Source organism: Artemia franciscana, chromosome 3, assembly GCF_032884065.1.
Source record: "Artemia franciscana chromosome 3, ASM3288406v1, whole genome shotgun sequence".
In the NCBI taxonomy this organism is placed as follows: domain Eukaryota; kingdom Metazoa; phylum Arthropoda; class Branchiopoda; order Anostraca; family Artemiidae; genus Artemia; species Artemia franciscana.
In genome coordinates, this window is record NC_088865.1 from 34,752,530 (window position 1) to 34,772,311 (window position 19,782).

General features: G+C 34.1%; 1 protein-coding gene across 2 annotated transcripts in view; it reads right to left on the reverse strand.

Moving 5' to 3' along the window:
• Positions 1-2,996: 2,996 nt before the first annotated feature.
• LOC136025214 (DNA repair protein RAD50-like) overlaps positions 2,997-19,782 on the reverse strand; it is a 117,436-nt gene continuing 100,650 nt past the window's right edge. For both annotated transcript variants that reach the window (XM_065701029.1, XM_065701030.1), the window contains 4 exons: positions 15,774-15,963; positions 12,573-12,801; positions 9,751-9,879; positions 2,997-3,136 (listed from right to left, as the gene is read on the reverse strand). In XM_065701029.1, coding sequence (XP_065557101.1) covers positions 3,094-3,136; positions 9,751-9,879; positions 12,573-12,801; positions 15,774-15,963 — 591 coding nt within the window. In that variant the 3' untranslated portion in view covers positions 2,997-3,093. The remainder of the gene's footprint in view (positions 3,137-9,750; positions 9,880-12,572; positions 12,802-15,773; positions 15,964-19,782) is intronic.

Here is a 19,782-nt window from a genome sequence, read left to right on the forward strand (position 1 = left end):
TTGCGGAAAACACAAAATTTTACATTTTTAGAGATAGGAGCTTCAAACCGTAGGTTTTCGGATAAACTGAATTTGATTTTTTATTTCCACTAAGATTCTTTGACTTATAAGGGGTGTTTACCCCCCCCCCTTCTTCGACAATCAGGCAAATTTTCTCAGGCTCGTAACTTTTGATAGGTAAAACTGAACTTAATGAACCTTATATATTTGGAATCAGCATAATATACCAATTCTTTTGATTGTGGTTACTATTTTTTATTGTGGTTTATTAGTTTTGGGTACTATTGAGTCGCATCGCTCCTTACTTACAGTTTGTTACCACGAACTGACATCAAACGTCGAATTAGCAAGTGCACTTAGCATGGCACTTCGTAACGTCTGTTTATGTTTGTTCCCGAGCTTATGACGGTTGAATTCGTCTCTATAATCGTAAATTTTTGCTACAAGTTTTTAAACAAAACAGATATCTTGAATTTTTAATCGATATTATAGAGATTGGAGGGAGCCCGGAGGGTAAAAAAAGGAACCGATAAGGAGGTTGATGACACTCCACTAGCATCTGGGCTTCAAAAATGACACAAGAATTTTCAACTTCAATTGAACGATCCCCCTCTAAAGTTTATAAAACAGCACATTCCATTTGAAGTGGCCAGGAAAAGAGCCGTTGGCACTTTCCTCGCACCTGTTTGGGCTGCATTTTGGGGGGAGGCAATATTTTTCTTTCTTCTGCATTGGTGTCCCATTTGCCTAAGCTTTTATATAAGTCGCTTGTTTTAAAATTTTGCAGTCCTAGACTGCAACAGCTCCTTATTAGAGAAATGAAAAGTTTGCAAGGTACTGTTGTCTTTAATTCTGAGTTAATAACAAAGCCTAGACCTCAGCTACTTCATTAGGCTGAGTCAAACCTTGGGAAGCGGTTTGCCAGGTTTAGTGGAGGGGAAATACTCACCAAGCTTTCCGACGGTAAGTGATTACTGTTGATGAGACATCTCAAGTTGATACTATACGTCAGTCAATTATAGCCCATCTAGTCCCTCCCAGGACCTAAATATAAATTTTCTAACATTGTTTTGCTTCCTTTTTGTATTAATTGATATTGGATTTTTTTAACTTTATCTTGCTTTTCATTGCTCATTAAAGTAGACTGCATAAACCAATGATGTCTCTTCCTTCCAGTTACTTCTTTTCCATTTTGCCTATTTCAGTATTTTGTTTTATTTACTGACAGCGCTAACGCCATTATTACTAACCTCATAATATGGGTTTTACTTTTTACGTCATTAATGATTGTAGCCAACAGTTATGATGTCATGCATCTTTTTTTACGAAATCTACATGGCAACTACAAAAAAGCAGTTTTTCGTAAAATAACATTTAATTTTAAATATTACTTTTCGTAAATACAAAAGGCACTAGAAATAGTAATTTACTTTTAAATGAGCCAGTAAACAGTTCTCTATAATGTCCCAGTTCCCAACTAGCTGAGGAGAAGGAAAAACATAAAAAAAATATGATTTCGATGTGGAACATCGGGGTTGCAGCTTTTTTTTGTTTTCAAGCCTCGCTGTTGAAGTCAAAGGACATCATTTTTAGAAGTTTTGGGCTGTTATTTCTTCTTTACTATGTATTGTTCGTCTCTTACTCAAGATCGTCAAATTTTTTAATTTTTCAAATGCAACTTATTTTTCTTTTTTTCCAACTTTCTTGACTCTATGCATAATTGCAATAAAAAAGGTCCTAGCTCCTAATATTCTTCTGTTTCTCCATGGCTCGATATTATAATCAGTTTAATGAGTCACTGGAAATTAATAGTTTCAGCGGTACAATGGCGAAGCAGAGGTTAAGACCTATGACGCATACACTCTCCTCATGAATAAGAAGGATCTAAGTTCTAACTTCGCTGGGGTAACTTTTGCTCAGCCACATGCGAAATACACAAGACGAAGAATGGATAGATATTGCTCATCAACATTACCAAAATACCATGAAAATACCATTACTACCTACACAAGGTAAGGCAAGTGTAAAAAATTTGGTATCGGAATATCAATAATAAAACAATTGCAACTTTTAAAAAAATACGTGTTTTATACCTTACGCTTGACAAAATAGATAGATAGGTTCTCTTTAAACGAAAAAGGACACAATTCTAGTGTCTCTTTTTAAGCATCAGTAGTCTTTGTAGTCTCACGTTCAATTTTTTGCCCATTCAGTCATTTTGGGAAGATTTGGCATTCCGAAAGAAAAAATCAAGAAAGTAATTTTGATCAGAAAATCAAAATAGAAAAAAAAGATACGCTGCCAGTCGTCATGCAATTGATAAAACAGCCTGAATTAATCAATTTAGCCGGTATTAAGGAGAGCACTACTTAAAGTGTTGGAAAAATCTCGAAGACATTTTTCCAACAGTGCGAAGTAGTGAACAGTAGGTGGCAGTAGCGAAGTTAGTGAGCTACTGGCGCTAATTAGCGATATTTAGAAAACTTTCTATTGACTTACGTAACGATCCTGCACAAGATTGCTTGAGTCAAAGACTGGGGACAACTAGTATTTTTTCTTTTAATTTTTCTTCAATTAATGTATTTGAGGGTCATATGGAGACAATCCTTCTCTGTTTCACGAATTGCAAAAAACGGTAAAATGTACATTAACATTGTATGGATCAGGTTCATCCATGTGAATCAAGATACAGCAAATATTTATTCTTCTATACATCTCTCTTTAAACTGGTTCTTCAATGATAATACATTTTTGACAAAAAAAGGTACTGCAGGATTTAAGCTACATTCGAAGCTGTTTTACAAAATCACGTAATCAGCAAAACAGATTTTGACAAGTACTTTTCAAAAACAAGTGTCCTAAATAAGCAATGAAGAAGTAAATCAGGCGCTGGCTAAAGCTGAATGCTCAAATACGGAGGGGTAGGAGAGAGTTAAACAATGCGTCAAACCAGGACTGCTTGGCATAAAACCTATTATTCAGTAGCTAAAGTAATATTTAATCTAATAGGTTTTTACTCAGATATATATAAGCAAAGTAACAATTAAAATACTGAAAGAAAATTAAATATCAGACAATAGGACCAATTCTTGATTATGCTTGAGTTACAGGAATTTTTCGAACTTGAGAATTACCCCTAGAAATAAAAAATAAATGAGCGTGTTTCCAAACACTGCAAGCAAAGTAACAAAAACAAAATAACAAAATTTCAGTTGTGGACAGCAGGTCCTAGCGATATTAGTAACGTTAAAATACAAATATAAAATAAGTGAAAACCCAGCTTGGGCTTCTAAAAGGCTAAAAAATGTCACTATGCAGACTCTGCCAAGTACTAATATTTGTGATTAATTATAATGACAGTTTGAGATAATAGGGAATCTTTGTTTTGTCAAAAGTCATTTTCTAATCTTAATTAATTTTTTTCTTATTCTTGGATTTGTTTTATTATCAAATGGGTAAAAAAACACAACAAAAACACAACATTGAGATATTCATATAATACTACAAAAAATAAACATTAACTCTTAGTATCAAAATGGTTCCCGACGCCTATTAGCGTGTTGGAACGACCTAAAAAAAAGACACTTCAACTACTAATAAACTTTCGCAGAAAAAATAACTCTCTGATTCCTCCTCCCCTGCCCCACCGCTACTAAACAAATAATCAACAATTCTAAAGATAATATATTTCTACAAGGAGCTTAAAGGTGTGGGAGAGTGTGGGAGTGTTCCCACACTCATAATCTATGAATGATCATGCTTCCTTACACATACTGACACTCACCTCAATCAACACACGAATCAATTTCTCTTTTAACACTCAATAGACACACGAAACAGTTTCTTCTTTAACATTCACAAGCATATACTCACTCCCGAATTAATCACTCAGTTCATGTCTACAATACTGGTTAAAACAAATATATCGCAAAGAAGCACTTGCGATGTACTTTTACTTCCGCCAGAAGCATGTTCCAGACTTCAGGACAAATTGGCCTATACCAAATAGAAAATTCAGATATGGTAGTAATTGGAACCGACGTTCCAACTAATTCAAACTTCTATTTTCATAAATATGTTCCGTTTCTTTATGTAATTCCGAAAAACATGCAGGTTACATGTAAACCAAACATGCAAACCAAATTAGAAAAAAAAAATACAGATAAGTATTTACATAAAATTTACATAAAATTTAACCGAGCCAAAAAATGTCAAAATTTTTAATTTGTGATACCTAGATCTTACCGAATTTTTGGAGAAAATTGGTCAAAACTCTTAAAATTTTATTTTTTAACACACGGAGCGGATATAAAGGGCTAGCGAACGTGGACGACGAAACTGTAACACAGTACAACAAATATGGGTAAATAAGAGAAAAACATAACATTTTAATAACCTTTTTGGGGAAATAAATTTTCAGCTTCCGCAGAGTTCCAACATTTTTAGCTAATTTAGTACTTATAAATGCAATATAATCTTTGAAACTTAGGCACTCATCTACTATGGCACCAGGATACTTTATGTCCGTTTTATGCTTCCATTTTCTAACTCAATTTCTTCATTCTATGGATATAAATTTGCACTTCTGCCACATCAAATGAACATTATTTTTTTTTATTAACAAGCAGCTTGTTCACTCGCATCCACTTCTCGATAATCACCATTACTTGTTTCATATCATTTTTCAAATACGTTTCTGTTTTCGCAGCCATTCGACAACTTCTGTCGAAACGATCGTCCTATACTAGAAAATGAGTGCTAAGACTAATTTCACTATATGTTCGTTCAATATTAACGGTACTAAGGATAAAGACGTTTCTTTAGATCAGAAATTAGAAAATTTTGATGTTTTATTCCTCCAGGAGCATCTCCTACCTTTAGTGAGCTTAAACTCCCTACAGAGAAGTAACGAACACTCAGTTTTTTCTAAAAGTGCACGCAAAACCTCTGGCAGACCATCAGGTGGCCTAGCATGTTTAATAAAAAAGAAGCTGTTTTCACCACCCCCTTTATGCTATCACGAGAGTGATTGTTATATTGCTATTCGTCTTGCCAACCTTGTCCTCATTAATGTTTATCTCCCCTGCGACCAGAAATCCCTCCGAAGTTTAACTAAATTTACAAAATTTTGCGCATTAATAAAAAGTCTTTTGAATGGCATTGAGAGTAGTGGACTGGATTGGTTATTAATCGGTGATCTGAACTGTAACATTCACTCTTCATCAGTGCGGACTGAGCTTCTGTTAGATTCCTTACCGAATAGTTACAAAATTTTGAAGAAAGATGCCTCCCATTCCTATATCCATAATAGTGGCTCACTTTCAGACATTGACCATTGTATCGTTTCTTCTGGTCTCATCTGTGGCGAAGTCCATGTTGATCAGGATGAGCGTGATTACGACCATCTCCCCCTATCCCTCACTGTTACCCTTAATGCTACTGCGGAGAAGAACCTTCGTCCCAATTCTAGAAAATGGATTTCTAAAAGAGAATGGAACAAAGCTGACTGGCCTCTTTATTTTTCTACGCTTGTTAGCCTTCTATCAACGATTAAAGTCCCTTTTAATCTGTTGTGTACAAGCGTTGGGTCCCCACAAGCCAGAATTCAGCTTAATATTTATTATAGCCACATTGTATCGTGCTTAAAGAGGTCTGAAGAAGTAGCTGTTCCCCTATGTCGCTTTAGAGCAAAAACAAGAAGTTCAATTTGGAAGAATGACCCAGAGCTCAAAACAATAAAAAATCGGGCTAAGTTGTGGCTAAAAATTTGGATAGCTTGCGGCCGCCCCTTAAGGGGTAATGTTTTCGATATTAAACAAAAAACAAAACTTGATTTTAAACGCTATCTTCGAAAAATTAGGTACAATGGTGCTGAATTTCCTAAGTCTCCTAGCCAGTGGAAAAAAGTGATCAATGTCGCGAAGTTTGATAGATCGCCTACGGCTGACCGAATCCCTAATGTATCATGGATCAATCATTATAGTAACATTTTCGATACAGTGATATATGCGGTTCATTTTCGTTTTGCCAAGCTCTGTTCTAATCTGTTGCCTAACAAAATCATTCAAGGTCATGTACCTCCCGTTAGTGTTGACCGTGTCAAAAGAAGTGTAGAGAGACTTAAATCGAAATCTTATGATATAGACGGGATCAGTGCTTTTCACCTCAACACCGATTCGGAGGAATTAGTTTATCACTTGCAGTTACTTTTTCAGATGTGTTTATGCTCTTCTTTAGTCCCTGATTCTTTTTTAGTTGGTAACATTACGTCAATTTTGAAACGCGGTAAGGACCCAACTAGTTGCGCTTCGTATAGGCCTATTACGGTTGCTTGTACTTTAAGTAAAGTATTTGAATATGTTTTGCTCCCTGATCTCCTGTCTAATGTAGATCATATGTCTAATCAGTTTGGCTTTAAGCCGTATATAGGATGCCAACATGCTCATCGTGCCATAGTTTCGCTATTACTTGAAGCGCATAAAAATGGTTTTGAGGTACATTTTTGTGCACTCGATGTTTCAAAAGCTTTTGATTCAATTTGTCATAGCCAACTTTGGTATTCTTTAATCCAACTTGGTGCAAATGTGTCTATTATATCAACTCTTCGTTTTTGGTATGCTAATTCATATGTTCGATTCAAGTCAGGTGACACCTACGTTGGTAATATCCCCATCCGTTCTGGTCTTAGGCAAGGAGGAGTCTTATCCCCTTATCTTTTTAATGCTTGTCTTTATTCTGTTTTGCCACGTATTAATCCATCATGTTTTTTAGGCCTAACTAATCTTTCGTACATTGCATATGCAGATGATTTACTTTTGATCAGCCGCACTAAATCTAGCCTAATTAAATCGACCCAGCTTGTTTCTAAGTCTTTTGAGGAAATCGGCCTCAAACTTAATACTGAAAAATGTGAATATTTAGTTTTTAATGCTAAGCATCAAAGTAGTGATCTTGATTGTGGTTATTTTTCAGTTAAGCTCGTTTCTTCGATTCGGTGGCTTGGTATTAATATTTGTTCATCTTTATCAGCTTTTCGATCCTGTGGGCTAAATGATATTAAAAGTAAACTTAAAAAAGGGTACGCGAAAATTGTCCCGAACCGAGGCAGATTTTCACGAAAGGCTTTATCTTGACTTTATTCTACATATTGCGATCATTCTATATTGTTTCTTTCCGGTTTGCGCCCGTTGTTTAATAATCAAGATTTGCAGGGCATAAGAGTTATGTATTTTCGTTATTGTAAATATTTATTGTATCTGCCGCGTTCTTATAGAAATCAGAAGATTATCAGAAAGTTTTGTGCCACTGATATTATTTTCGTTTATAAAAAACTCTATGCTAGATTAGGTGCTGAGGCCTGTCAACGCTTGGGCCCTTACCACCCTTTGATTAGACTGTATTAATTGTATTGTTTGTGTTATTTCGTTTTTCTTTCCTTAATGTTTTTACTCCGCTTAATTTGTCAAAACAAGCGGGTAACAAATAAATTATTATTATTAATTATTATTGTGAACTGAGTATCCTCAGCAAAAGCTGAAAGTAATGCTCGCAACGGGCGATTATTATACCTAGCTGTTGACAGCTATTTGAGGCATCCATTTAGATCATTAATCTATACATGAAATAACAGGGACTCAACACAGACCCCATTGGCACACCACACTTTACTACTATCTCTTCTGATAGGACTGTGCTCAGTCGTACTAATTGCGTTCTTCCTTCTAGAAATGAAGCTATCAATTTCAGACTTTTAAAACGGATTCCAGCATATTCAGGCTTAGCCAATGAAAGCTCATTATCAACACAGTCAAAATCTTCACAATAAAAAAAAAAAAAAAAAAAAAAAAAAAAAAAAAAAAAAAATCGAAGCCACCTTTAAACCTGAATCTATGCTATCGTTGAAAAATATAGTCGAAAATAATAAAGCGTGTTCTGTAGACATATTTTTTCTAAAACCAAATTGACTTTAGGGAAAAAACCTCTTTTTTCAAAATAATCCATCAATTGTCTAAAAATCAACTTTTCAAAAATACGATAAATCACTGGAAGTAAAGATATCAGACGGTGGTTGTTCATATCTTCCTTATCACCTCCTTCATACAGAGGAATAACCAACGCACTTCTCAAGCAATTAGGGTATACTCCCAATTCAAAAATTGATTAAAAAGTACAACAGATGACTAGATATAATTGGGTAAAATTTTTGAACTATTTGAAAGGTTATAAAGTCCATTCCAGCAGCCGATTTTTTCATACTTTTCAAAGTCTCCTCAAGTTCACACGATCTCACTGGTTGAAGAAAAATGGTTGCATCACTCGCTTCAAGAAGAGAATTCTGGTATGTACCATCACCATTTATGGACTCCACAGATGTCGATATTTTTAGCCTAATTATTTCTTGTCATTTGTGATTAATTATAATAGCAGCTTGAGATCATATGAAATCATAGTTTTGTCAAAAGTCGTATCCTAATCTTAATTAAATTTTTAAATTGTTCTTGTTTTTGGACTAGAATCCCTTGAAGAAAAAGCAATTTTTGGGCAGCTTTTTCTTTTGTGATTCCAATTGTGATTCGCTGTGATAGTCACATGATTTAGATATTTCAGAAAATGCAATGAAATAAAAAACGGTTATTGTAGCCTCCGTAAAAAAAAGGAAGAAGGAATTGAACTCACGTCAAAATATAAAATTGTTCATTGGCCACCTTATGACATGAAACAAAAGAATAAAGACTTGATTATGACAATACGTAATTTATATACTTCAGAGGGCATAGGCGTCGGAACATTCCTGGTTGTTACTAAATTACATAACAAAGCCATTAAGGCAAAATTATAACTACTGGATAGTTAACTTAAGAAAAAAAAAGAAAAAGAAAAAAAAAGAAGTTCTTTCGTATCTATGATGCCATGCGAAATTACACATAATTTTGAATGTATTCAAAGAGCTAAAGCAAAAGACATGGAAATATGTCTAACGTAATGATGCAAGAAAATGAAGCGCAAGCGAGATTTGCGGCTAGAAGACATGCGGAACATGCATCATAACGAATACAAACTTTTATGATTTGATCTTGATTAACAGAACATACTTGGTAAATACTTTCAAAGTTTATTGTCTTACGACGGTTAAGATATACTACCCCTAGCATCACAGTATGAATCCCCTCGTCAGTTGATCTAAAATAGAGACAACCAAAATAAGTCCAAGGAGCTATTCCGTAATTCCATTTTGAATTACGTTCTCGATATTCTCCCCCTTCGCAAGTAGTCTATCTTTTTAATTTCACTATAGAATTCTATCCCACATATAATCCTACTTCTTAAGTGGTCTATTTTTTAATTCCATTCTAGATATACTCCTACTTCTTAAGTGGTCTAATTTTTTAAATCCATTCTAGAATTCCATTCTAAATATACTCCTACTACTTAAGAAGTCTATTTTTCAAGGTAAATGCATGAACAACTCAAGACACATGGTTAAGAGCATCTTAAACAATTTAGCTGATTTTCCCATGACGATAAAGATCACTACAAGAGGGGGGAGGGGGTCAATAGAACCCCATATTACACTAGGAGCATTTTAACCCAGACAAGTTTAAATGCTGCTGCATCTGGAAAAACTACGGGCGCAGGCACCACATCTATCCTCGAAACAGGCCCACAAGGAAAGATCATCTTAAAAAATTCCCTTTTCTTAATATTAAAAAAAACTAAAAGAAACTAATTAATTAAAAGATAAAAAAGTACTTTTTGTCACGGCTGACACGGTAATAGTGCTCAAGATAAGTAGTTCGGCACATAGTTTCAAGAAACGTTTCATCATGAGTAATAACAATTAGCTGAAAATTCCTTTGACCTTCATGACGATCGGCGAGGCTGGAAAGAAAAGAAAACATGGAGTTAAATTTAGAAAAATCCGAAAACCTATCAAATGTAAGTACTTTTTATTTTTTTACCTTTTTTTATTTTTTTATAGTTTTTTTTTAGGTTTTTTCTTTATTTAGTTTTTTCTTTTTTTTCTTTTTTAGTTTTTTTCTTTTCTTTTAGTTTTTTAGCTTTTTTTATTTATATATATATATATATATATATATATATATATATATATATATATATATATATATACATTTTTTCTTTTTTTTCTTTTTTAGTTTTTTATTTTTTTTTCAGTTTTTTAGCTTTTTTGTTTTTTTAGCTTTTTTTTTAGTTTTTTACCTTTTTTTATTTTTTATCTTTTTTAGGTTTTTTCTTTTTTTGTTTTTTCTTTTTTTTAGTTTTTTTTTCTCTTTATATTTTTTTAGTTTTTACCTTTTTTCCTTTTTTAGTTTTGTTTTTCTTCTTTATTTTTCACACGTCATATGCAAACCCTCAAACAAAAATACATAAAACTTATTTTGATATATATAGATAGTGTAACAGACGAACATACATACAACTTATATATATATATATATATATATACATATATATACATATATATATATATATATATATATATATATATATATAAAAATATATATATATATATATATATATATAGATATCTTCAAGACGTTTTTGAGACATTTTTCTTCAAGACATTTCAAGACGTTTTTTTAAAGACATTTTTTTCAAGACATTTTTCTTCATGATTTCTTTGGTTCTTATGTAATAGGCATAATTCCTGTGAGAAACAAATTACTTAGAATGATGATACTGATTAGACTAAAAGATGCAATAGATAGGGTTTAAGAGAAGAATCGTGTGGTTTGTGGTAGAATAAATATTTGCAGTTAAATTTTAAATCGACAAGCATGTGTATCACTCACTCTTTTGAAAGCTTCAATGAATGTTTTTTCCGTGCCTAATATACCAGATAAGTATGGCGAAGAGATTAATGATATACTAGAGAAATACTGTAGCAGTATAGGTAGGAAGTGAGCGTTATTAGTTAACTCGGTGGAATCAGGGTATAGAATGGGTTGCATCTTATGGTACCAAATTAAAAGGTAAAAGCTTCATTTATTTAGGTTTTATACCCATGATTCAGGTGTCTTAGATAAAATCTTAGCAAATAATAAATATTTTGTGTCTTTGAAAGTTCAAGATAAAAAACTAGTCTTATTTTTGAGAAAAATAAGTAACTTAAACCAAAATAAAAGGAACATTAAGAGACGGCACTAGGCATCAAGAAAGTACATCAAGCGAATAGCAAAAAATTTAAAAAGAGCTAAGAACTCATATGGCACTTGTGAAGAGGTAGGAAGAGCCAAGAGATCATATGGTATGAGCTCTAGCAAAATTCTAAGAATGAATAGATTGATTTAAAAGGAAAATCAGAGGCTTAATGCCGGTCAGTGTTTAGTTTGTGGTTGTGTGGTTTGTGGTAGAATAAATATTTCCAGTTAAATTTAAAATTGAAAAGGATGAGTAACACTCTAGATATATACTAGAAAAATACTTTAGCAGTTTAGATAGGAAGTGAGGTTATAAGTTAACTCGGTGGAATCAGGGGATAGAATGGGTTGTATCTTGTAGTACCAAGTTAAAAGGTAAAAGCTTCATTTATTTATCTTTTGTATCAATGATTCAAGTGTCTTAGATAAAAATCTTAGCAAAATAATAAATATTTTGAGGCTTTGAAAGTTCAGGGTAGGAGATTAGTCTTAATTTTGAGAAGACTAAGTAACTTGAACCAAAAAAAGGTGCATTAAGAGGCAACACTAGGCAATAAAGTTCATCAACTGAATAGCAAAAAAAGTAAAAAGCAGAGTAGCTAAGGCGCAAAGTTTTTTTTCTTTATTGGAAAAAGTGAGAAAATAAGATACATTAGTTTTAGGTAGTAGTTTGATGGGTGATCTAACGAACAATGTACGAATCCTGTGGTTAAATTCCACTTTTTTAGGCTATAATAAAAGAAAGATTTAGAATTTTTTGGTTCTTTTTTAGGGTTGAATGGTGTCAGGTTGCTAAAAATATAATTTTTGGAAATGCATCTGAGGGTAAACAAAAAGTAGGTAATCCCTGGGAGAATTAGTAAGTTTTAATGCAAATAATGTAAAGAAGAGGAGGAGAGTGATTTTTTCGTAAAAAAAAAGAAGAAAAAATGTAGATACAGATGAAAGATGTTTCTCAGAATGTGAGGGGGGGGGGATTAGATTTTTTGGATTTTTTTTTCAATGAAAACACAAAAGAAGGTATTTTCAAAATCTATCTCAGCGTTATTTGGTGCACGTATGTTAGTCATAAGCCATAAATTAGAATAAAACCGATCATCTTTTTAGATTTTTCTTTCATTGTTTTCATTTAAGTTGAAATAGTAAATTTTATTGATTTCTTATCGATGTTCGATGTGAATAGTTCCGATGAAAATAATGTAAAGGGGAGGAGAGGAGAATTTTTCGTAAAAAAAAAAAAAAAAAAAAAAAAAAAAACAGATACAAATAAAAGGTGTTTTTCAGAGCGTAGGAGGGGGATTTAGTTTTTTAGTTTTTTAATCAAGCCACAAGAGCAGGTATTTTCAAAATCTATGATGGGCAACTGACCTACTACCCCTCAAATGGCGACCTTGATTGTATAAAAAAAGTAAAAACCTTGTAAGTGCTCTGGAGAGACTTTCTATATTATCTCGATCCAAGTTGGTGGTCGGTTCGTCTAAGGCCAATACACCACAACTTCCACTGAATGTTTCTGCTAAAGCCATGCGAATTATGATCGAGGCGCACATTTTTTGACCTGCACTGCAACGCCCTCTCATATCGAGCTCTACATCACCTTTAAACATGACGACTTTGTAACTGTGCTGTCGTCTTTTCTCACTTCCTGAAAAGGAAACAGTCTATTGAAAAGGATTCTATAGCCAATGAAGATTTTTTCTTATTCTTTTTCAGAACACTGTCATGAAAAAGTGAGAATAATTTATGGCAGAGCTTAAGTTGATTGACGAGATCACCTGACTGATCTTGTCTTGTCTACTTAATTTTTTTCCTGACACTCTGATCAGCGAGTTAGAGCATTTACTCACAGAAACTTTTCGACAGTCATGCTAACATAATACCATTACCCACAGTAGTTTTTATAATTACTTAAAGCTATTGTTTAGTTTATTGATGGAGTAAAGGTTAAGAATAACAGGTCTCCAGGAGGAGACAAAAAGAGACATTTTTAGATTGCTAATTTTATTCTCATTTTTATGAGTTTTTTTTTGCCTTTTTGACAATTCACCCCAGCGGCCTTAGGCCGTACGCAAAAATATCATAAAAACTAAGAAATATTTTTTACGGAGCATATTTATATTTAATATTTTATCATGCTTCTTTCTTTTATTATTCACGCTTTTAATTAATATATCGTGGTATGTTTTCATCCAATATCCCACACAGAGTAACCGGTGTTAAAACAGATCAACCAATCTATAGAAAAAAGAAAAAAAATATAGTATTAGTAAAATATAGTATTAATATTTAGTATTAATATTCTTTTTAAAATAAAATATTATAAAAATATAGACTATATATGGACCCATATACCCAAGTGGGTGAGGGTGTGTTGTCAGGGTTACTGCTATCACAGTAGACAAAAAGAATAAAATAAGAAATCATACGGTACAATCTTTATTTTATGTTCTATATAACGTAAGGTTATATAGGGGAGGGGAGCTAAGGATGAATTGTCAAAACGTGAAAAAAACCCATAGAAATAAGCATAAAATTAGCATTATAAAAATTATCTCTCTTTTTGTTCTAGTATGTCTCCTTCTAGAGAACCACTATTATTAACCACTCGATCATCCTAGCCGATTAGGTAGTGCAATAGATTTTAAATCTTATGTCCGTGAGGAGAAGGGTCTGGAACAGACATCGCTGGGTATTTGGTTAATATGGGGGTCAGTCGCGTGACTCAGCAAGCTCAGCCAGAGTCTACCCAGCTCTAGATGGGTTCCTGGAGAAATCTAGGGAATACAAACACAAAAGATGTGCAAAAGCACAGGATAGCCGGCCCCCCATTGTACTTCGTGGCTGAAGGGCCAAGAAACGGAGATCAGCACTGCCGGTAGGCATTGCAAAGTCCAATGCCATATTCTTTACCTTTACAATTAATGGATAATATAAATTATTTAAATTTGTATCATTATTTTTATCTGCGATGATAACAGTCCATTAATCCTCGATTCCAAGTCGTATGCTTCGAGTCTGAGTTCAGTAACGAGTCACCAACCATTTGCGAAAACAGTCGTTTTAAATAAGTTAGTAAATTAAAGCCAGACCGATGTACAGATAATCATGAATTGTAGTCTGGCTATAGCAAACTGAAATACAGGTAAACGAGCGCAGAACCCCTCTTGGGACCTTTTGAAAAACTTCGTAAGCAAATAATTAATGAAAAAAAGAAAAAAAAACAGAACAGAAATGAAAAAAAAAGAAATGAAAAAGAAAAGAAAAAAAAGATCAGAAATCAGGAAGCTTTTTTTCGCCAATTCAAATTATAGATCAAGATCGGCGGTTGGTAGGTGACTTTTTTTTTAGCAACAGTTTTATTTATTAAATGCGTTAGATGTGAGAACTATGCCATTTAATTATATGGTAGAGGCTATATTACTGAGTGGTAAGCAGATCTATTCCCCAGTATTCTATTTTAGCTTGTATCATCTGCTACTAACAAGTGACCAAAGCACCAAGCCGCCTACGGCAAACACAGCTACGTACGCTCCTTCTCCATTGCCAATCTATTCAATACCTCCCTCTTTACACCATCCCAGGAAGTTTCACTTCCCTTAAATGTTTCTTTACGACATCCTTCCACCTCAACAGCAGACGAGCCGCTTTCCGTTTAGTCCTAGACGGTTGGCCGACAAGGACAATCTTTGGCAATCTGTCATCCTTCATCCACACAACGTGTCCTAGCCATCTCAACCTTTATTTCATTATAGCCCTTGAAAGCGAAATTGAATCACACTTCCCGTACAGCTTACTGTTTGATATACAGTCAGTTAGCCGGGTCAAGAACAATCCGTAGGCAATTTCTTTGTAAAACATCTAGCAAATCTTCCTCCGTTTTTGGAGCGCCCCGGTTTCAGAACCATATCTGACCATTGTCATCACTGTAGTTTCCAGTATTCTAATCTTGATATCGCAGACTTACTTTCCTATTCTTCCAAACTTTTTTTTTACTGTGAAAAAACCCCCTGAGCCTAGACTATTCTACTATTAACATCTCCATTGCTCTCACCATCTTTGCTTATAATAATATTAAGGTAAATGTGACTGTCCATTTGATCGATCTTTTCGTTACCCAACGTCACCTTTTCATCTACACTTATTCTTACCCTTAGCCACTTAGTCTTGTCAACATTATTTTTAAACTTATCCTAGCATCCTGTACCCGCAAAAATCTCTAAAAGTATTCATTTTTCTCACACTTTCCGCACCACACCCTTCATAAGACTTGCTTTGTCAGTTTGGCTAAATATCAAAGAAAGTGTTGTAGAAAATGTAATGAATTGCTTGCTACAGAAACTTTTATAAGTAGTTTTTGATCTAGTGATACTATAATACATAGTTTTTTTTTTTTTGTATAAGTTATGCTTATGCTGGTTTTTCAGTATATATATTATATACTTTATTATATATCTAAGTATATATTTTTCAGTAATATGGACGGGGGGGGGGGGTCAATGAATATTTTGCAATGAATTATTCAGCCTTAGACAGAATCCCTTGACATAAAGGCTTGTAAGACAGAGTTAACCCAAGATTAGTATTGGAGGATCACCAGGAGTAGCATAAAATACTTACCAGCAGATGTCGGGTCAATTTCATCCGTATGAATCATGATATAATCAATATCCACCCCTCGGTATATTTCTCGCCAAAGTTGTTTGATTCTTTTATTAATAATACGCATTTTTTCTTCATGGAATTTCGCTATAGCCCATTCTAATGCAACTCGGTTTTTGTTTAAATCCTCAATAGCGTGGAAGTGCACCTTAAAATAAAACATAAAAAAGAAAAATTAATTTTATCTCATTCCCTAATTTTAAAGATACCTGTAAAATCATCACCTAAATAATGACAACCAATCAAAGAACAACGTACAAATCAAGCGAAGAATTAAATTACACAAAAATAGACATAAAATACGCTGTTATTTATCATTGTAATAGTTGCTGCTAGTACTTTATTTACGCATAAGAGGAACACTTCCCGCGTGGAAGGACAGTATGGTGCAAGAAATTATTTACGTTTTACATCGAGGAACTTCTTAGAGGTTCGTCCTACAGGAAGAACGCATCATGGAAAGAAAATACATTCCATGTTCATGGTATGCAAATAACCATACACAGTTTAACTACAGTAACTATTCTACTTACAGTATTGAATGACAAAAACAAATAAATCAACTTATCACGTTATATTTTCATTCTTGCAGAATACTCTTGCATTCTGTATTCACCACTTGCAGAACCCGTATGCATAAGAATTAGCTGGAGACAAGAGATTGTCCAAACTAGTTTTTCCATGGCAAAGTGAAATTGAATAAGAAAAAAGAATATCAGTTAGTTTCAAAAGGCATTGCGAATAAAACCTCGACAACTCTTTTTTCATGAACTGAGTCTACGGGGTAAAGTATCCCCCTTCCCCATTCTCATATAGATCTGGAAGGACTTCTGATGCAAAGTTAAAAAACATTGAATATGTCCAAGACCAAAAAATATACGTATAGAAGTTGGGTCTCTGAGAGGCTACATATATATAGGCAACAGAAAATTGTTTATAAGGTATCTATAATTTTACAAAGCCGTCCTGGCCGAGTGGATTGGTGCGCTGGATTCAGGATCCTTTGTCTGAGAGGACGTGGGTTCGAATACCAGGGAACGTAATTGTTCAGTTTGGGACGGGGGTCAGTGGCGAGACTCTGTAAGCTTAGCCAGAGTCGAGCCAGCTGTAAATGGGTACCTGAAGAAATCTGGGGAAGGTAAACAGGAAGGGTGTGCGAAAGCACAGGATGGTTGGCCCCCAGCCCCCCAATGCACTTCCTGGCTGAAGGGCCAAGAAACGGAGATCAGCCCCGCCGGTAGGGACTGTAAAGTCTAATGCCGTATCCTTTACCTTTTTTTTTAATTTTACAGACAAAATCTAAATTATCTACAGTTACAGTTAAACAGTGTTCACAGTCTCTAGTCTATCACTGTTATTAGAGTTTGTGGAAGTTTTGATGAGCTAGAAAAGAAATGGATCAGCATTACCAATCCGTCAAACACGTAGTTGTTTGACGGATGTGTCGTCCAGAGGAGAAAATGCAACAAATATTATTTTTGTGCATTCCAAAAGCAACTGAGGTTCCTCAGGTATTGTATCCCTAAGTGATATTACTGTAGGATCTTCTACCCTTGTTCAAGTGTTCCTCAGCAAACAGTTGTATATGAGGTCTACAGGCCCTTTACGCAGGGAGACAACATAATTTTAAATCGAACTTCTAGTCAAACATCTTTCATAGTACAGATCCTGAAACAATGGCTGAACCTCTTTAGCCCACTTTCACGTGTTGCACCGTCACATCTTTCCTGGGAAACATATAGCAATCAAGCCCCATTTAAAATCGAACTTCGCGTTTGGACTTGGTCAAACATCTTTCATAATACAGATCCTGAAACAATGACTGAAGCTCTTCAGGCCAACTTCATGTGTTACACGGTCACATATTTCCTTTGAAACACATAGCAATCAAGCCACATTCAAAATCGAACTTCACGTTTGGTCTTGGTCAAACATCTTTCATATTACATATCCTGAAACAATGGCTGAAGCTCTTTAGCCCAACTTCATGTGTTGCACCGTCACATCTTTCCTGGGAAACATATAGCAATCAAGCCCCATTCAAAATCGAACTTCACGTTTGGTCTTGGTCAAACATCTTTCACAGTACAGATCCTGAAACAATGGCTGAAGCTCTTTAGTCTAACTTCATGTGTTGCACCGTCACATCTTTCCTGGGAAACGCACAGCAACCAAACCCCAATTAAAGCCATGGATCAACCCTGGCGCTATGATATTAATTAAAGAGCGATAAAAATTACACATATTTAACAAGTTACCAAATAACAGCACTCTCAAACCCAGTGTCTTGTTCATGGTGTCATCACATGCATTTTAAAACTTGCTTTTATTTCTTCAATTCCTGAATACATACCCGTATTCATTTTAGTGATTTTAGGCACAATTCTAAAATATCACATGCCTCCAAGGTTTTCAAAAATTTTCTTTACGATTGACTTTATCAAAACATAGAAAACATTACTGATGAAAATCTGTTTTTATTTCAGACCAAAAAATAGTGCAGCTGCTTATCTAGTATTGATGTTAGATCCTATCTTAAAGCTTTTAGAGACTAAGGGATATTTTGCCACAACTATTTTAATCTCAACGATGCAAACACTGTGGATTTATCTTCTTCAAACAGCTTCACATGTCTTTATAAACATACTATACAGATGGTGGACTTTGCAACTATTTTTTTCTTCTAAAAATTAAATGTTTGATTTATAGTAAACTCAAAGAAAAAGATCACTATATTATATACCAAAGATTTTCATTTTTTTTAGGATTAGAGCTCCCTAAAAACAACAGGCTTTTCCGTGGCTACCTTAATGCATCATAATTTTATTTTTTCAGGAATGTTGACCTTCTTGAGAAATTGACCCACCTTTTCAAAAGCGATCATTTACTTAACGACAAAAAAATAAAACAATTTATGTTTATATTGAGCCTCTACAGCCACCATAGTCACAGTTGCGAGGCTGGTTGTGGTGCAAATGCATTCAACAAAGATTCAAAAAGTAGTTGAAATGCACTTTACTGTGGTAAGGCTAGTTTAAAAAGAATTCAATAAAAATTTTAAATTCGAAAATAATTTATTTAACATGATAGTGCTTTACACTATCAAAATGACTAAAGTGAGGCATGGACTTGTAGCTCACCACACATCTTCTCAAATTTTCAATTGTCAATTCTGGTGCAATGCTGGTTTTCGCGTGATTCTTACTTTGGATTACCATAACAGTCAATAGGACTTTGCAAATGGAATTAATACTTGTAGAGCTTCACCGCTACCAGTGGATATTCTTCTTTCACTTGTATCCAAAAGGTTTATCCAAAAGCCTCAGGCGGCTTGGTGCTAACTTTTTTTTTTCTAAAGAAGTAAATTCAGACAAGGCCTTGGCTCAAGATGGGTCTTGAATCCATGTAAATTTCTCAATATTATCTGCTCGAAAGTGTTTTTCTTAACCATTTGATGGGCTGTGATAGGTGACTAAAAAACCGATGTCATGTTGCAAGACAAATTAATTTTATTGAGGTTACAAACTGGCACAGCAAGGAAAAATAATCACTTATACTACCTTCGTATATTTCATTTTTCGTAGTTCTACTTTTTTTAAAGATGGAATATTTTTCCCAAAATGTAGAGAGTCGAGAATTCGAACAATACTATTTGAATATTTTAATAATTGTGTAATTGCCTAACTGTTTAATTGAATATACCATGATGCCTTAATGACTATACTGCGACTATCAGTTAGAGAGCCACTGCCTTAGATTCAGCTGAATTTTACAAAAAAGAACTATTCTTTTGGCCAATTTGATTCTGAGAGAACATCAAAGAAATTATTCAATCCACTTATAAATACCGAGATGAGGAATTACACTGCGATTCATAATAGATCTTCATTGCCAGAAAAATAAGGACTAAGTATAACTCGAATATCTAGATAATATCAAGATAAAACGAACTTAGAATATTACCCTC